General features: G+C 35.3%; 5 protein-coding genes across 5 annotated transcripts in view; 3 read left to right on the top strand and 2 right to left on the bottom strand.

Moving 5' to 3' along the window:
• Positions 1-2,022, top strand: part of HELRODRAFT_161728 (hypothetical protein) — a gene marked incomplete at both ends in the record, with an annotated part of 11,664 nt that extends 9,642 nt beyond the window's left edge. Inside the window, 2 exons of the mRNA XM_009021617.1 lie at positions 785-852; positions 1,789-2,022. Coding sequence (XP_009019865.1) covers positions 785-852; positions 1,789-2,022 — 302 coding nt within the window. The remainder of the gene's footprint in view (positions 1-784; positions 853-1,788) is intronic.
• Positions 1,768-9,131, top strand: HELRODRAFT_131046 (hypothetical protein; the record flags this gene model as incomplete). The annotated part of the gene is made up of 5 exons (XM_009021616.1): positions 1,768-2,018; positions 2,901-2,987; positions 3,289-3,416; positions 7,226-7,676; positions 8,948-9,131. Coding segments are annotated over 5 exons (1,101 nt in total), but the record flags the coding sequence as incomplete, so codon positions are not given.
• Positions 9,132-9,854: 723 nt separating this feature from the next.
• HELRODRAFT_161726 (hypothetical protein) lies at positions 9,855-11,243 on the bottom strand (the record flags this gene model as incomplete). Its single annotated transcript, XM_009021615.1, has 4 exons — positions 9,855-10,193; positions 10,374-10,574; positions 10,742-11,048; positions 11,155-11,243. 4 exons carry the CDS (start codon positions 11,241-11,243, stop codon positions 9,855-9,857), a joined length of 936 nt encoding a protein of 311 aa, XP_009019863.1.
• A 1,023-nt stretch (positions 11,244-12,266) lies between these two features.
• HELRODRAFT_188711 (hypothetical protein) lies at positions 12,267-15,566 on the top strand (the record flags this gene model as incomplete). The annotated part of the gene is made up of 2 exons (XM_009021614.1): positions 12,267-14,524; positions 14,699-15,566. The coding sequence occupies 2 exons, from the start codon at positions 12,267-12,269 to the stop codon at positions 15,564-15,566; spliced, it is 3,126 nt and encodes a 1,041-aa protein (XP_009019862.1).
• Positions 15,567-17,940: 2,374 nt separating this feature from the next.
• HELRODRAFT_161724 (hypothetical protein) lies at positions 17,941-19,919 on the bottom strand (the record flags this gene model as incomplete). The annotated part of the gene is made up of 6 exons (XM_009021613.1): positions 17,941-18,177; positions 18,465-18,594; positions 18,739-18,866; positions 18,985-19,081; positions 19,426-19,516; positions 19,841-19,919. 6 exons carry the CDS (start codon positions 19,917-19,919, stop codon positions 17,941-17,943), a joined length of 762 nt encoding a protein of 253 aa, XP_009019861.1.
• Positions 19,920-20,455: the final 536 nt, after the last annotated feature.

Here is a 20,455-nt window from a genome sequence, read left to right as displayed (position 1 = left end):
AATTATTACTGTTGACAAATTTATGCACATTCCGATGATATCCCAAAATGATGAATAAAAAAGTTGATGACGTAGCGCTCAACATTTTAGTATTTTTCCTTTTTCTTTTTTATTTTTTTGTTACTTCCTTCCTTCCTTCCTTCCTTCCTGCTCAGATAGTGGCGCTGATGATGATGATGATGATGACGATGATGATGATGATGATGATGATGATGATGATGATGACGATGACGCATTATAGAGAATTCCAACTAAAAATTCATCGAGGCTTCATGTGTGTTCATTAACCACATGAAGTTATGATGATAGTGGTGATGATGGTGATGATAATGATGATGAAGATAATTGTCACATCTTCCTCCTCCTCTTCATCATCATCATCACAATGTCATCATCCTTATCATCATCGTCATCACCATAGCTGACGTCATGCTGTGCTCGATAGCTTATTATTCATGCTTGTTTCAATTGAAATTTAAGCAAACATTCATTGTGTTAGTAGAGTAGCCCACCAATGGACACAAATACACATACACAAACAAACACACATACACACACAAACACATACACAACCCACACAAACGCATACATACACACACACATACACACAAGCCACACAAATAAACATACATATACACACAACCCACTCAAACATATACACACATACACACACATATAAACACAACCCACACAAATGAACATACATATACACACAACCCATACAAACACACACACATACACACACATATACACACAACACACACCCAAACAAACACACATGCAGACGAACCTACAGAAATACAGCTCGGCATATACGTCATAAGTTTCTACTCCATCAGCGAACAGACAATGGTAACGTTCATTTATTTTCCCAAACTGGACAACTCTGTTATATCGAACTTCTTTCTATCGGAGATTTTTATTTTTTCATGTAAATAATAATAATTGAAATGATAATAATAAAAATAATAATATTCTTTGTAAATAATAGTAGAAAGAGGTTTATTTGTCCGGTTTATTTGTATTGTATGTTGTGTGTATAAACCGATATAACGAGGTTTATTTGTTTATTTTTCATGATTATTATTATTATTATTTCAATTTTTCTAGCTGTCTACTTTATATTGTTAGATATACTAACTCTCCACTTCTGCTCGTTTGTATTGTATCTTTCTTTGTCTGATTTCATTTGTATGCCTTCATTTGTCCGGTTTATTTGTATTGTATGTTGTGTGTATTTTTTTCATTTTGTATATTTATCATTTTGTTTCATTTTTATTTTATTCACACACACGCACACACACGCACACACACATGCATACATACGTACGTGTATTATCATAGCTCAGATATCGCATTGTTATGCAGCATCGGATTCTTTTGTGTCACCGTCAATGTTAAATTGCGTTTTTTTCCGTGCAAATTTTTTTAAACGCACACACACGTACGCACGCACACACACACACACACACACACACACACACACATAGGTACATACACGTAGATATCTAGACTGATCTTTCTATATCTTTTTCCTGAAATACTCTTCTCATTCGTCATCTATCTTTGTATTTTAATTGAGTTATAATTTGCATGTCTCATGTATTTGTGCCTCTGCGCTTTTCAAAAATGTCATACTCAATTTTTCTCATTCTAAATATAAAATTTGTCGACTCAACCCTTATCATATTATATCTCAATTTTCTACTATTCATTCCTTCATCCATTTCACACAATTCCTCAATGAATATTCCATACCTCAATCCCTCCATCCGTCAAACGAACCAGGACTACTCAGTAAGCATGTACTTCCGGCAAATCTGGGTAGACGAGAGGCTGGCATACGACGTGAAAGATGGTCTGAAAAATGTGACCCGGCTGGGAGAGGGCAGTTGGGAGACCATCTGGACCCCGGATATCTTCTTACGCAACGAAAAAAGGGCCTCTTTTCACGAGGTCACGGTTGATAACCGCCTGTTGACCCTGAATCACACCGGGTCTCTGTGGTACGTTATTAAGTGAGTTTTGCAATGTGCTAGTTTGAATTTTTTTTAATATTTGTAGCGTTTCTCAAAGGCACCAACACCAAACACAGACACGGTGTATATAAATGCATCTGAACTACCCTGCTATAGGCATGGGTTTCTTTGCGTTCACTTGTTAATTACAACTCCGTGTAGCACGATTTTGTTGCCGTGCTGGTCTTGAATGCTCCGTTAATGTTTCCATTATAATGTTCATGTTACAATGTTTTTGTTCTTGTTGTTATCAAATTAAATTTCTAGGATCAAATGATTTTTTTGGCTGAATTTTATTCTTTATAAAAAAAAACTAGTTCTTTTTCGGTTATTTTTAGAATGTATTTTAAACTTTAAAGGATTTTTTACCTTGTTTAGAATTCATTGAATGTAAAAATGCTGTATATACATATTTTTTTGTCTATATTTTAACAATCAGTAGTGGTAGTAGTAGTAGTAGCAGCAGCAGTAGCAGCAGCAGTAGTAGTAGTTGTAGTAGTAGTAGTAGTAGTAGTAGTAGTAGCAGCAGTGCAGTGATAGTAGCTAGAAGCTTTAGTAGTAGTAATAATAACAGTATTGATATCATCCCCATTATTAATGTTGATAATATAAGTATTTTTTACTTCTATTATTAATATTTGTTTTTAATTTTTTCAATTTTCTTTCCAATCTATTCCTAAAGCCAGCTGGGTGTGTGAACACACATCAAACATGTGCTTTCTCCATTTTGATTGTCACTACAATTTGCCAGTGGATTAGATTAGCCCAGGAATTTTCAATCATAAAAAAATAACAACAATAATAATAATTATTATTATTGTTGTTATTTTTACAAATAATATTTGTCTTGAGTAATAATAATTTAAAATATAATTTTGAAAGGGTATCGGCCACCCTGTCGTGCCCCATGAAATTGCAGAAGTACCCTATGGACACGCAGATCTGCCCCATGATGTTTGAGAGCTGTATGTTTGTTCGTTCGTTCGTTTGTTTGTTTGGTTGTTTATGTGTTTGTTTATCTGTTCGTTTGTCCGTCCGTTCATTAGTTCGTCTATTCGTTCTCTTTTTTCTGAAAAATATTTTTTTTTTTGAAAAACCGTATTGGTTTGTTATTTTGTTATTCTTGCATAACTTAATTAAACAAACACACACAAACGCAGACAGACATACACGTATATACGTATATACACAAACACACATACACACACACACACACACACACACACACACACACACACACACACACACACACACACACACACATAGTCAGATACACAATGGATGCTATCTACTTTTCTTGGTACCCGAAGACCGTTGAGTATGAGAAGAACATGCAGATGCCACAGTTTAAGGTTCAATCTCACTACCTATACGACTGCGTTCAAAACTATACAGCAGGTATTTCGTATTATCTGTATCATCATTATTGTTATTGTTATTAGTATTGTTATTGCTGTTGTTTTTGTTGTGAAATTTTTTTTAACGCCCATTCAGCTAAAATACGCACAGGTATCCGTAGACATTTATTAGCTAATTACTACTAATACTACTACTACCACTACTTCTATTATTATTATTGTTATTATTATTAATTTTATTAGTTTTCCAACAATAAGCTTTCTCCAATCACTTTTTGGTACATTTCTTTTTCACACTCGCAAACGTTAGAAAAAAAATGTCGTCGTCGTCGTTGTTAGTGTTTTTTTATTTTTATTATTATTGTTGTTTTATTATTATTATTATTATCATAATTTTTTGTCATATTTATATTTTTGTATAAAAATGATCGGCGACTGCGCATACTTTGAAGAGCGCAAAAGATTTTTTTATTATTGACAAATTTTTCGTGACCGTTTTCACAGTTAACATTGTTTTTCTCCTCCTTTTTCAAACTACGGAACTCAATCAAAGATACAAACTTCATTTAAAAGTGAATCTAAATCTAGAGATGTCCGTATAAATATCGAGTCGATTTGTTATCGATTAAGTATCTTTGTCGCATATCGCAATGTCACGTAATGCTGTCGACCTTACATACATACGTGCGTTCGCATAATTGTCAGTTGTGAGTATATGCGTGTGTGTGTGTGTGTCTGTGTGTGTGTGTGTGTGTGTGTAACTGTACGTGCGTCTGTCTGTGCGTTTCGCTTGTAATAGATTTAGGCATGATGCATTTTTCTTATTAGGTGAATGTTTGTTTTTATCAGTGTGCGTGTGTTGTACTGGCAATCAACGTTTTGTTTTGAATTTGTGCGTGTTTGTGTGCGTGATAAATAAAATAGTCAGAGAGAGAGAGAGAGAGAGAGAGAGAGAGAGAGAGAGAAAGAGAGAGAGAGAAAATAGAGCGTATGGCGTATGATGAAAGGCTAATGGGATTGTTTACGCCGTCAACAATTGCGTTACAACATCGCACACGCACACACGCACGCACGCACACAAACACAGTCACACTCACAAACACATGCATAAACAAACGCACGCCCACACACACATACACATACACATGTGTGTATGCGTGTGTGGATAGGAAAAAAAAAAGAGATTTTTGGTAATTGGTTTTAATTGTTATTAATGACGAATGTAATAATTACTCTTCGTTATTCTATCACTATTATCTTTACCGTTATTATTTTATTATTATTATTTTATTATTATTATTTTATTATTACTTTTATTCTTTTATTATTATTATTTATTTTTGATGCGTAATTATTATCAATCTTAATTCTGTAAAAGCGCATTAAAAGACGAACGTGAATATCGGTAAATAGATATATCAAGACTGCACAATCTATCCTCTTCTTAATTAAAAAAAGTAAGAGAGAGAAAGAAAGAGAGAGAGAGAGAGAGAGAGAGAGGGAGAGAGATAGGGAGGAAGAGATGAAAAGTAAGAAAGAACAGTGAAAAAGAATGAATTAGGAAAGCAGGAATTATCCCATAGAGACAGATAGAAAGAGAAAGAGAGAGAGAGAGAGGGAGAGAGAGAAAAAAAAAGAGACTATCATACGTACAAATAGGGAGACGTGTGAATAAAACAAAATAAAAATACAAAAATAGATGAACAGACTGAGAAAAAGTTACGGACAAAGTGAAAGAATGAAATAAAATAAGAAAGAGAGAGAAAAAAAGAGAGAAAGAGAGAGAGAGAGGAAGAGAGAGAAAGGAAGAGAGAGAGAGAGAGAGAGGAAGAGAGCGAAATAATGTGGTGCAATGCATTATTTCAAAGTATGGAATAGGAAAGCATCTAATGAGCATGCATTGTGAATTGCGCATGGATTGTGCATTATGCATGCATGCATGCATGCGTTCCCAGCATTTGCATAGCATCACACCATGACTCTTTCTCATCATCAACAACGTCCTTACCGGCTTGTTTATATTTAAAGAATGGAGATAATACGTCCTACATGCGTTTCTGAGGGGGAATGAGATTTGTGGTGAATATTGCAAGGAAAGCATACTTTTCCCATTATTCGTTCGCTTTGTTCTCTTTTCATTGAAAATTTATTCATTTTCTTACAACCATTTTCGCTTTTTTCTTTTTTTTATTTCTGTTTTTCTTTTCCATCCTTCCACTAACAGACTCCTAAATGCAGTGCACCGGGAGCTGATTGTTTTTTATCATCTCCGCAAAAATTAATTTTCCATGGACGCAGGCAGGCAATTTCACACAGAGCACACACACACGCACACACATATATACAAACACACACATACATACACACACACACATACATACATACATACATACATACACGTACGAACACTCAGACAATCACCACACTCATGCAAGCCAATCAATACGCAGACGCACAACTCAACATTAACCGGACATACACACGAACACATATACACACACATACACAGACATACACACACATACATACACGTACACACGCACACACACACACAGTTGTTTCATATTTTCCAGCAAATGAGCTTCAGCCATATTGATGGCGTGTTGTACTGCATTTGCAGGCCGACCAGAGTTGGGAAACCATTGTAATTAAACACCCCAGACATGTAATAAAAATTTAATTAAAATTAAATTAATTGAAATTTAATCATGATTATGTATTTCCACACACACACACAACACACACACACACACAAAACCTTTACACATACACACACGCACACACAAACATACATACATACACGCTCATACCATCATTATGAATACACAAAAATGTATATACGTTAATAATACCACTCATACACACGTGGCATACATGCATACACACACGCGCGCACGCACCGACACACACACAAACATACAAATACACACAAACACCCACAAACATACACACAAACACACACACACACATACATATAAATAAAACCGAACCACGAGGGTATTCATCAAAGAAAGTAGAGCCCATATATAATTTTCTATCCACGAACCCTTCGTGACCTCTGAACCCATCAATACGTACTATACGTTATTATTCCCGCCATAAATCAGCAGTTGTACAGATAGGCGCTCTTAATTCCATTATTATTCGTCAGTTCGTCCATTATGGCGGCCGACAAGCGTTAAGCTGGCACCGTTAAATGCTGAAAAATGAATACTAAAGACTGGGTGATGATATTTCTCTCTCTCTCTTTTTTAGGTTGAATTTTTTTGACCAGTGAATGCTTTTCTCACTGCGAGTTTAATTGGATTTCGGCGGTTAATTCCAATTTAAATGGAAATGTTTTAAAAGTTTAACTGGGACTGTAATTATATTAAAAGTCGGAATGTGTGATACGTGATGGCGGGAAATTTCTCGTTGATAGCAGAGCTCATTCTTTATTTCGTTCTTCTAGATTCGCATCAGTTCTTCAAAAATTATTTTGCTCTTTGATTTCATTGCATAGAAAAGTACGAGTTGAATGATAAACATCAAACTAATATCACCATCTACTGCAAATTTTTTTCTTTATTTGTAAAACCTCAAATTGAATATTTTATTAAATTTAAATTAACGTATGTATTGAACTCGAAGACGCACGTACGCGTAACGACGTACAAACAACAAACACGCAGACAAACAAATTGTACACACCCGCGTGCGCATACATACATTTAAACGCCAACGCATTAACAGACGTGAGTACCGCATGCAACCAAGCAAATGTACAAATGCACACACACACACATACACACACTCACATAATCACGCACACACGCAAGCACACAAACAAACACACCCACACGAACTCAGGGGCGTTCCCATGCCTTGCCATAAAATTCGTATTTCGAAGGGACTTTGGTTATTTCTTCATTCAAGTGTACGTCCCCAGCATGCTCATAGTCATCCTGTCATGGGTGTCCTTCTGGTTGAATATCGAAGCATCACCGGCGCGAGTATCGATCGGCTTGCTGACGGTTCTTACGATGACGACACAAAGTGCCGGCGTGAATGCATCCCTGCCACGGGTCTCCTACATCAAAGCTGTCGACGTCTGGATGTCCATGTGCCTCATTTTCGTCTTCATCGCACTCCTCGAGTACGCGCTTGTCAACGTCATGTCCAGGAGGCATGGGAGGAGGAATGCCAACGTCCTCACCACATTAGCTCGATGTCATCAACATTTCGAAAAGCAACCTGGAGAGGGTGCCTCGCGACAGCAAAACATGTTGCAGCGACGACCTATGCAGCACGTGTCGTTGGAGTTGCAACAGCTGCGGCAACAACAACAGATGCAGAAACGAGTGGTACTGCGGCAGCCTGTAAGTTGTGGAGTGGAAGATAATTTTCGGTATCGGTTGGAGCGACAGCAGCGACAGCATTCGCCACACCAGCAGCACCAACATCAACATATTCAACAGCGACAACACGTACTCAGCCGATATGCAACTCAATCAAATTTTGAACATCACGGCCGCATCAATCACTCTAGAACAAACGAGCAGATCGCAAACACCGATGAAATATTAAATCTGAAGAAACATCTCAAACAATCCCTCAATGCTTTCAGTAATTCACTGCGCTCACAGCACACCTCACAGCAGTTTCATTTCCAACAGCAGCAACAACAATTCAACACCACGCAGCCGAAATTATGTAAAGAACACGAACGAATGTACCAAGAATCGCAACAAATTTCGTTGAGACGGATAAACAACAACATCAACAACAACAATAACGCAAATAATAATATCAATCTTTCAAGTGATAATCTCTCAGCTTATCAGTATAAAGCACGTGAGGATATTTTTACGTCTGCACACTTTCACACCATGCCGCGGGCAAGCAACCGACAACAAAGCAGCAACAGCGACAACCACAACAACGACAACCACAACAACGATAGCGAGGAACATTGTAACATACCTAGGCAGCATATTAGCAAAATGGATTCTAAAATATCCTTAAAGAATCTTCAAGCAAGCGTTAAACTGGCAATTCAATTTCACGAGGTCAGTTTGTTTTCTGGCTGTTTTTTTCATTTTTTTCAAAATTTTTGTACTTGTTGCTAGGCTTGTTTTCTATTTTTTGTTTTTCTTTTACGTTTTTTCCTTCCTGAAAAATTTAAATCAACCTGTTCCGACTTTAACGAATTTCTCTCGCTGATTTCTTGCCTTTTTTTTATTTTACAGGAACTTGTTTCAGTTTTTCTGTTTCATTTTTGTCTGTCTACTTGTTTGATCCTGGCTATTATAGTTAAGAAGATTATTTATTGCTGTTTGTTACCATCATTATTGTCAATAACGGTCTTATTTTCATTAATGTTATCACAATCTTAGTGCAACCAATTCAAAGACATTTTGTATCAATTTTTCAACTGAAAATCATGATAAGTATCTTATGTTGCACCCTTATTTTACAAAATATTAAAATTAAAAAAGCTTTCATCTTCAATCAACATAATTTAACATAGCTAATTCAGCGTCCAATAAAAATTAAATGAAACATATCCATTTAGCAGGCTGGTGGCACGAGTCAGTTCAGCAGCAGTCTGGCTGCCTCAATCCAGAACCAACTTTGTGGCGGGAGGGCCCCCAACACAACTGCCCAAATCAAAGATGGCCTCCGACACGCTAAGGAAATCGACCGGATGTCGAGAAAATTATTTCCGCTTACTTTTTTGTTATTTAATGTCTTTTACTGGACGGCGTACGCACTGCCCTACATGCAGCGCACTTATAATTTGTGAACTTTTTTCTTTGGTCCTTCTTATTCCACGTTTTGAATTTACGTGAATTAAATTTCAAACTTTATAACATTTCAATTTTTTTTATAAATTTCTCATCACGAATTTAAATTTCATCACGTCTCACATTTTACTCAACACATAATTAATATATAAATACACAAATTTCTTTCCGAATCTTGCTCCTGTCGTCCGCACGCTCCAAATAGAACCATCATCACTTCAGAAGATATTACAAAGGCATTTTTAAAGCATAAGACTCACTTTACATGTTTCATGTTATTTTTTCTCTTTTTTTAAATGTTTGAATTTAGTGCCAAATGACAATTCATCATCATGATCGTCATCATCATCATTATCATCATCGTCGTCGTCGTCATCACCACCACAACAATTGTTCCCATCATCATCGTTATCATCATCTTTGACGTCGTCATCGTCATCATCACTGCTTTTATATTCATTTCATTAAACATGGTACAACAGTTTCAACCATGCGTTGATAATAAAGATTGGACTATTCCAAATTAAAATTAATATCTATGTACATTGGTCGGTTAGTATTTTATCACAATTGTTCAGAAGATCAAAGTTAAAATAGTATGAAATTGTAAAATGGAATGAGGAAGAAGAAATGACGTCACAAAATAATGCCTCAATTTGATTGGCTACTCAAGTCTCAACATGATTGGCTAATCATGTTTCCATCTGACTGGCTAATATTTGCTCAATCCTATCCAGCCTATTCATCAGCTTATTCTCTAATTGGCAAATGGATGCGTTGATGTATTCAGCCAAATTCGACTCCAATTTCTTCATCATATCAGGTATAGATGCACTTTTAATCAAACCAGCATCCGTTGTGGTTGATGGCATGCTGTGATTGGTCGTTACAGGCTGTTGTTGTTTGGTTTTTGACGGCTCAACCCCTGAAGCTGATTGGCTGTTTGATTTTGACGTAACTGATGAGGAGATTGTTAGTGGAAGCAGTTTACCCAACAACACCGATAACTCCTCGCTATCGTTTTCTAATTTCTGTTTGTAATAAAAATAATTTATTTTTTATTTTAAATTGAAAATAGAATGATAATTAAATAAATAAAATATAATATAACATGTTTTAGTTTTACCGATTTAAAAAATAATAACAATAAAATTATAAAAGAAGTGCAACAAAATTACATAACGTAAAAATCTGTACAAAAATATAAGCACCTTTTTCTCGAGAATTTTGTCCAAAAGATCAATAGCTGGTTGGGATAGAGGCACATCCCCAATCATTTTCTTAACCATTTCGAAATCAATACCAGGATCACGAAGGGCCGACCTGAGGGGGTGGTTAGGGCTGATGACAGGGTCTAGCTGATTGACAGTTAGGTGAATGCTGTACACGTGCAATACTGAAATAGTTGGAATCTGTGGTAAAATATCAAAAAATTTTTATAATTAAAAAAACTTTTAATGTTTACTTAGATTTTTTAAATAAATTATTTTTTTATATTTTTAAAATCTTATTTATACATTTAAAAAATATATATATAATTTTTGACCTATAAAATATTTAAAATTATATATAAAAAAACCTTTAGAAAAATTCCATTGTTAGAAGCTGGAGCATTCATGAAACTATACTGAAGTATAAAAACTTTCTCTCTGTATCCCAATTCCTCATCTATCCTAATCCCAGTCGAGGTGTTCAGGTAATTTCCGGATAGTTCATAAATTTCAAGATGTTTAGCATTGCAGATGACGTCAATGGCCTCAATTTGGCAGCCATCTGACAATGATTTGACCACGATTTTGCATGTTTCATTCTGGGATTCTTTGCCAGGTTTCAAGGTGACGTATGCGATTTCTATGTCGGCGTTATGAAGTGAACAGGATTCGCTACTTTTAGAGATAATTAAATTAAGATACAACTGATTAACAAAATGAATTTAATTTAAATTTAAATCCTAATAAAAATTAAAAACATAATTTAATTTTTTAAACTTACTTCTCAGTCCTAATGTACAAGACATCCTCCAACGAATGACTCAACTGATCCCAATTGGTTTTTATTGAAAACTTCTCCCCGACGGACATTTTAATTAATTAATTAATTAATTAATTAATTAATCAATTATTTAAAATATTTCGCCGTTTGTTTACAATTCTTTGATGGCGTAAAAGAACGTAGATGTTTACATTTTGTAAGGTATTTCCCAAAAAATTTCCCAATCATAGAACAATATTTATTTACCTGTATTAAAAAACTTTTGTTTTTTCGTTGCTCAAATAAACATAGTTAAAAATGTGTTTTTATTAATGTTTTAAAACACTATTAATGTTATTAAACATTGAATATGTTTAATTAATGACATTTGGTATTAAATAATATGTTGTTTGTAATAGATATATAGACAAACTTTATTAAAATTAAAAATTCTTCATCATAAATAATGTAAAAAATGATAATTTTTTTAATTAAATTTATTTCAAAATGAAAAACTTTAGCAAGGTACAGTAGCGAACGCATGGTTTTTGAGTTTGAAAGCTACTTATATACGTGATAATTTTACTTTTGTTAAAAAATATATAAACAATCCCTCTTAAAACTCTAACTGACACGCATTAAATTTAATAAATATACCGTTTTTCACTAATTTGTTAGTATTTAGAATGTTTTTGTGGTACTGTGGGAGTGATGTTAACCTTCTCCGTGCGAAATATTCTTCAAAATCGTTCATTTTTTGTTAGGCAATTTTATTTTAGAATTTTGTTTGACATGTTTCAGAATTCACACAGCATGTGGCGTTCATTTTTTTTTTCACTAATTTGTCCGCCATAAAGGTGTCAATTAGTGACGAGTTAGTTTGCAGTCACTGGTTTTGCAATTTTTAATTCTACTGCCTTGTTAAATTTTAATTGTTGACCTGTTATTTTTTGCAGAAACTAAAGTCGTAAAGAAGTCACAAAAAATATGTCACAGCAGTTACTTAAAAAAAGCCTTAAAAATTTTTAAAACAGCAAAAGAACAAAATAAACACCACAAGAGTTTAATTTAATTTAATTAATAAAAAGTGAAAACTACAGAAACAGCGAGTGCTGAAGTTCATTATTATAATAATGTCACAAGAATTAAACACCAATAACAGTAACACAGCAAATAAAAATGTCACATTTTCAAATTCTCCTAATGACTTGCAGCAACAGCAACAACATAGCCCTGCTATCAGCAACAAACGATACAACAGTAGCAACAACAACTCTGCCATACCCAAACGTGGAAGTAGAAAAAAAACACTTTCACTAAACCCAGAAGAGAGAGAAGCTTTAGAAAACTTAGTCGAGGAAGTCATTATCGATGGAGGAATGGGTGACAGCGAGAGTGGGTCCTCAGACGATGATGACGGTCTACAAAATAATGTTAGTCCCTCAAAAAAGTCACAAGATGACAGCCAAAGCGACTCAGCTTCTGGGGAACTGAAGCCAGTTAATTACAAAATGCCAAAAAAGTATTACCCAGGTCAGTTGAAAGTTGCTCTAAAGCATATGACAGATCTCCCTCCTAGGTTTAGTAGAAAGTTGAAGAAGGCAGAGAAATATTTAGAATTAAATGCTTCTCACAGAAAAGTCCTGGCAGCATCATCTAGTATCAAGGAAGAGGATGAGGAAGATAATTCAAACATTTCAATTTCTACCATTTCTACATCCACCCCAAATTCCTTCAGCCACACAACTTCGAGCGGACATGATGAGAGCTCTCCATCTTCAAACTGTGACGTTGCTAACTCCAGTTTCAATGCCATCAGCTTCAACAACAATAACAACAACAACAGTTCAAACAAACTAAAACCTGTTAGAGACAGGCCACAGAAAGATGATTTGAAAAAGACAATAAGAAGTTTATTGACAGATTTGGACCAATACGTCGATGAGAGTGATCGCGCCTCTATCTCACTTGACCTACCAGGAGCTGTTTCCTGCTCAGACTTGGAGAAGGACAGTCTCCAACAGATGTCAACCACTCAGGTTTCACCTGCTAGTTTAGGTAATACAGACCAGAACAACAACAAAAAGAGTTACAGCATAAAAGGCAGGTTAGAACACAGTCCTGGTTACCCAAGTGACAGAAAGAGCAAGAAGAATGTCATTCATGACAACTTACCATCATCCAAAGAGAGACACTCACATGCTGCTCACAATTGTGCTGCTGGCCTCTCTCCAAATTATTATCCTCACATGTCTAACATATCATCACCCATCTCCTCTTCAAAGTACAATCAGATTGGAACGGTATCCAGCAATCTAAGTTACCAGAGTGGAAGTCTAAGCATTGCCAGCACATCAGACAACCTTTCATCATCCTTCAACAAGTCAGATAGCAAGCCGGTTGGTTTCAAGGTTCAAGAATATTCTTCTGCCAATTCCAGTTTTATAGATACCAATTCATCACCATTCGTTATGCCTGTCACCCAACTTGTCCCGTCATTGATTCCTCCTAATTTGACCTTCCCCCAAACTCCTCAAGGTCCTTATGGTTACTCGACACCTCCTTCACATTACAGCACCCCTGCACAAGTTTCATTTGATTCCAATTCCATGAAATATGAACCTCAGTTCAGTGGTTACATTGATTATTCGATGGGAGGCATCATCTGTCCTCCACAGATGAACAGCGTCATGCCAAACGAAGTCGTATGCCCTAATTATTCAGTTGGATTTCAGATGACTCCAGTGGTCTTCCGACAGATGGGCTCGCCACCCCAGGGCATGCAGAACACTTACTCGTACACAAGCACTCCTGGAAGATTTGTCAATCAGTTCTCTTTCCCCCCACCCGCTCTGACGTGTGCCCAGACAGTGAGCAACAACATGACTCTCTCCCAGCAGTCCATGCATCAGTCGACAGCTCTGCCCAACATTCTCAACCTCGATATGTCTGTGGCTACATCAAATTTCAAGAACAAACCAATCGACAAATGTTCGTTACTGCCTCCATCAGGACTTAACAAACTCAACAGTCCAAAAATTCAGCCGGTAACTAACTTCCAGAAAGGAATGAATGCAGGCTGTCTGAATGACTCAGGTGGATCATTGTCAAATCGGAGCAGAGAGATGGATGAAGTTGTAAATTTGGAAAATGTGGCAAACAAGCAGATGATACTTAGTATCAGTACGCCATCTTTACTGATGGACTCTGACTCCAATAAGTTCATCAGTTGTCATGAAAATGTTACTGCTGCAACTACTGCTGCTACAACTGCTGCTGCTACATCTGCTGCCCTTGCTGATGATGCTACAAAGAACAAGAAGGATGAAAGTTTGATGAAAGGCAAGGAGGAAGTCAGTTACTTGAAGACGACGTTTGCTGAAGACATGGGGTGAGTTGTGTTGTATCTGCTTGGTATATCTTTTTAGCAACAAAGTAAGAGTTGTTTACATATGTTTAGCATTACCATTTAGTTTGGCGTCACCATTTAATTTTATATTCATTCAGTTTTTCATGACTGTGAAGAGATAAATGTATGAAATTTGAAAACCTTTCAACGAAACAGAGCCATCAAGTCCATAATAAATTCAACACCGATGTCTGACCCACACAAGAAGAAGAACTCCCTACTCCTCATGACACCTACCCCTGTCCATCCACCTCCTAACATTCAGCCAAAGTCAGTTGATGCCCCCAAGGTACCTGGCAATGTCCATTTTGACATGGCGGACGTGGGTAAGGCGACGTCGTCAGCACTGAAACAGTTCCATCATGGCAAATGCCACATGTCAGCACAGTCAGAGGCCTCATCGGAAGCAGCAGCAGCAACGGCAGCACCAAGACATGGCAAGTGCCACCAAATGAAGCACGCGCCCAAACAGCTGATCTTTTCGTCAATGTCCACCAGCAACAAGACATTGAATCACTCTCCGTACGAGTCATCTGTCAATCAAATAAAACCGCCTCCCCTTAGCTACAGCTTGCAGAGCATGAGTATGCCGGCGGCGGCCAGCACGCCTCAGAAGTGTTTGCAGTCATTAGGGAACTCCTACCACACCACACTAACTGAGCAACCGACCGCCAATAAGTTGGATACGCTGGTCAATGGACAGCACAACAACACCCTGGTTAGCAACACAACAACCCTTAATGACGTTAGTGAAACTGCCAGAAAGGAGACCCTACTAAGTTTCTCTGACATCCCCCAAGTTAGGGAAAAAAGATCCGACATTCAGCTGCTTAATTGCCCGCCTCACAATCCGTGTCTCGGGTACAAGTTAGACGCGGAGGAAGATTGCAGCGGAATGATTGTGAAGTTGGATGAGGCTTTCATCGAGGGACTGATCAACCTCTTCATCAAGGACAAGAATGATGGCCGGGACGAGGAGATAAAGACAAGTTCGATGATATCATTTGCTCTATGCTTCGTTTAACATCCTCCAATCTGATCACAATTTTATTATCATTTCAAATCATCGCGTCATAATTAATTCATAATTACGTCATAATTATTTTAATAATTTTTTTTTAAATCAAAAAACAACAAACGTAAAACTTTAAGTGGTGTTTTGGTTTTATTTCCAGATATAAAGAAGAAGATGAAGGATCAAGTTTTTTTCAACAAAGATTTACTTAAAGAAATATTCAACCTACTCTCTTCTAGCAAAGTTTAAAGTACTACTACTACTACTTTCTAAGTACTACTACTACTTTTATTATTTATTACTACTACTACTACTACTACTTTTACTACTGCTACTACTTCTCCGCTACTACTGTCACTACTACTACTGCTGCTGCTGCCACTGCTAATACTAAACCATTACACTTTTTACACTATTATTATCATCGTTTTTATTGCTATTAGTAATGGTAGTACTAGTGTAGCTATTTTTATTATGAATGAAATAATATTATAAAAGCAAAATTAATTATTTTTTATCGATAGTTTGTCGACTCGGCAGTTTGTGTGTGTGTGTGTGCTCGTATGTGTGTCTGTGTTTGCCTGTGTCTGTGTGTATGCTTACATGGTTACTTCAATCTTTTTATAAGTAAATAAGCAAATTGTTTTATTGTATTGCTTTTTTTCTTGAAATAGTGTGATTGGTGAACTGTTTTAAAAAAATTGTACGTGTATACGTTTGTAAAATAATCGGTTAATTAATTAATTAATTAAATTACTTAATTAATTAATCAGTCAACTAACCAACGGACTGCAATCATTTCATCTATTATTTTTTTTAATTCAATATTATTGTGTTTTATTCGATATTATTGATTTTAATTCTATTATTATCATTTTTTAACCTATGATAAAACAGTTTCAAATATATTATTGTTATTATTATTATAGTTATAATAATAATTATCATCATTATTGTTATTATTATTTGTAGTAGTGTGAAATTTTATAGTGTGATTATTTTAGTTTATTTGTTTTTTTTATTTTATTATAATTATTCGAATTCGCTTGTTCAAATTGATTGATTTTAATCCTTTTCTCTCTTCTCTCTCTCTCTCTCTGTGTGTTTGTCTGTCTATGTATAAAACGCGTGTGTGTGTGTGTTCTTGTGATAGTGTGTTTGTGTACGTGTGTGTTCGTTTCTTTTAACCTTGCTTTATTTAATGGGAAAATTATTTATAAAATTTCTGACTATCCTCTATTAAAATCACTTCCTGTGAATTCATACGAGTCAGTGATGGCACGTTAAATTTATTTATAGTTTGTCATTCGGTAAGCGTGTGTGTGCCTGTGAACGTGTGTGTGTGTGTGTGTGTGTGTGTGTGTGTGTGTGTGGTGAATGTGAGTGCGCGCGCGTGTGCCTGTGGTGTTTCGGTATTTCTTGGTATTTTATATTCAATTTGTGAAAATTCTTTTATCTGCCGTTGTATATTACATAAATGCTTATGAAATTGTATTATAATGTGATAGATTTAGATGCTAGATGTTTGTTTGTTTCTCTTACTTTGAAATTACAGACTACATTACAACACATCAAGACACCTTACATTACATTAAACTTTACACGGCGCCACATTACAATGACGCAACATTACGTTAAAACGACGTAACTGTACTTTACTTTGCGATTTTAATTGAATTTTTTAAAGAACCGTATGCCATTTTTTCTTCTTTCGTTTTCTTAACTAATTTCCTAACTTGTTAAAGGACTGTATGTATATATATATATAAACATATATAATTCATATTACAATATATATATATATATGTGTGTGTGTGTGTGTGTGTGTTATATGTATAAAGTTGATTTTATTGTTGAATCTTAAATAACGGTTTCAATGAATTTATTAGTTTTATTGCCATATATAATAGTTTATTATTTTATGTTTAATAATTTTATTATTCATTATTATTATTATTATTACTACTACTACTATTATTACTCTTATAATCCGATATACTGACTGAATTGAAATAAGAGTACGCTAAATTGGATAAATTAATAAATGGATAAATAGATAAAAAAGAATAAATAAATGGATTTAATAATTATTATTTTATAATTAATTGTAATAATGAAATGAGCAACTTAATAATTAAATGTGTCAACAATCGATTATGTGTTAGTTGGCTTTGTCTTTCAATTCAATAATTCTATCGTATCATCAACAACAACTAAGCAACTAAAAACAACAAACAAGAGTGAATAATCAGCCACACACAAACAACACATACACACGCACGCACACAAACAACACATACGCACGCACGCACACAAACAACACATACACACGCACGCACACAAACAACACATTCACGTACACACACACACGCAAACAATACAATTATACTCTTTCAGTGTACGGGGACACAAACTTATAATACACGGGGTTCTTCATTCTGTAAGCGGTGTTAAAGTACACCCCACTATCATCCATCCACACATTCACTCCATCCCTCTTCCGTCCGTCGAGATCCGTAAATTGGGATACTGGTTTCCGGTTGCAGAGGCTGAGGAATTTTGTCCTTTCCAAGTCCTCTTTTTGGGATTCTTCGTATTTTCGTTGCTTTTCGTTTTTGGTCTGAGGTTGAGATTTTTTTTGGTGATTTATTTTATAGCTGGATACGGATTTTTAGTTATAAAAAGTTTTATGTTGTGTGTTAAACATTTGTCTGGGAAAATTTGAGTAAAAAGTCTCGTTTTAATGTTTAAACTTGGTTGTAAGCCGATTATTATTTCAAAGTTATATTGTCACAAAAACAACCATAACGACAACGGCAAGCACAAAATATGGAGCGATGTTGTAATTGTTAAATCCGTCTTTGTGTATTTGTTGTCGATGCATCTGAAAAATACCAAAACGCCGACCTCAATAAGTGGTAGCTGCAGACGATACGTGTCGACATTAGTGGTGAGGTCGTAAAATTTCAATGGGTCCTTCAAATGTTTCGGCAGAATGTTTTTACAGGAATTTGATTCCTTCGCTACTTCCAGTTCTCTTTGTTTGGGCGGTTTTGTTTATTGATTGTTAGTTTTTTTTCCATCAGAACTACTATTACTACTGTTGCTGCTACTACTACTATTAGTAGTAGTAGTAAAAGTGGTATGAGTAGTTACTACTGCTACTACCAATACTACAAACCTATCGATCATAATGCAAAGACTTTCTTCAGGTATCAGCATGTTTCTGTGTGAGCATGCCGGCAATGGTTGAGCTTTCAATCGAAACATTTCATCATTCGTTGCCGTGTAGTGGCTCGGTGGGGTTGGCTGATAATTCATTCATCCATTTATTCACTCATTGCTTCATTCATTTCTTCATTCACTCTTTCAATTATCCATTCATTCATTCATTCATGAAGCATCCGTCTATCCATCATTTCAATACTTTATCTTTTTCAGCAAATCTCTGGTAAGTTGATCGGAATAGCGATCTAGGACAGTCCCATTTGAAATCGTGATCTTTTGGATAAGACTCAGGGTACCTATCCGTAATGGATCAAATTTTATTTCGCTTTAATTTATACAATTTTCTTCGTTCGTTCTTTCGTTCAATTTTTTTAAAATTTTGTTTAATTCATATTTTATTTATTTATTTATTCATTCATTTATTTCTTTACCAACCGTCCGTCAATTAATTTGACCAATAATTCAGTTTTTTCATTCATTAATTCACTCCCTTACTCATTCATTCACTCATTCATTCACTCATTCATTCGCGTAATCATCATGCATTCATTCATTCAATCATTTACTTGTTCATCTATTCATTCGTTTATTCATTCATACATACATTCAACCATTCATTCATTCACTCATTCCTTCAAACCATCCATGAACATAGACCCCCTCCCTGTAGACATGGTCAGTGGAACGAAGGGTCATTGACCCCTTCTCTGTTCTGCAATTGACCGGCCTACCTGACCACATGAGAGTGATGATGATGATGTCGTAGTATGTAGTAGTAGTAGCAGCAGTAATAGTAGTAGCAGCAGCAGCAGCAGCAGTAGTAGTAGTAGCAGCAGTAATAGTAATAATAGCAGCAGACTATTACTATTAACTATTACTACCAAAATGATACCGTAATAATATTATAGTAATATTACTAATAATATTAATGAATGAATGAATAAAAGAATGAGTGAATAAACAATAAATGAATGAATAAATTAATGATTGGATTGATTGATTGAATAATTAAATTAATTAATTAATTAATTGATACTAATACGCAAAATCCGAACTTGCCGCCATTCTTTTTTCCGGATCCGTCAAACATTCCCTCACTCTTCCAACCTCCACTTCATTCATAAAACGACCCATGCCGCCGGTAAATATTTAAAATTATAATCTATAAATATAATTTATAAATATAATTTATAATATCATTTAGAATATAATTTATAATATAATTTATAATATAATTTATAATTATAAACAGTAATCATCGCTAATTGATCTGCCGTAAAGTAAACAGAGGGTTTTGTTTACATATTTTTTTCTTCCCGACGTCATAGTTGTACCAAAGATAATGAATAAATGCCAGGCGAAAATACACGAACGTAATTAATTATAAAAATGTAAATATGAATAATAATATTAACAATAATAATGGCAATAACTATATGATAATAATAATTAATTAATTAAGTTTATTTGGCGTTAATTTAGTTTAAAAATGCGTTTTCTTCTTCTTCTGCAGTTTTACAGCGCTTTAGCACTTATTGGCTAGCTTTACGCCTTTGGTCTTTGATGTTGAATTTTTTGAAAGGCAGGGCAACAGGCCCGTGGGCAGGTTAGCCCCCACGCCCCCCCCCTGGCTGGGCCATGCAAGGCAATTAGATTTTGTTGAAAATGTT

The sequence above is a fragment of the Helobdella robusta genome, assembly GCF_000326865.2.
Source record: "Helobdella robusta unplaced genomic scaffold HELROscaffold_3, whole genome shotgun sequence".
Lineage (NCBI taxonomy): Eukaryota > Metazoa > Annelida > Clitellata > Rhynchobdellida > Glossiphoniidae > Helobdella > Helobdella robusta.
Note: the sequence above shows the minus strand (reverse complement) of the source record. Positions and strands in the feature narration are given on the sequence as shown.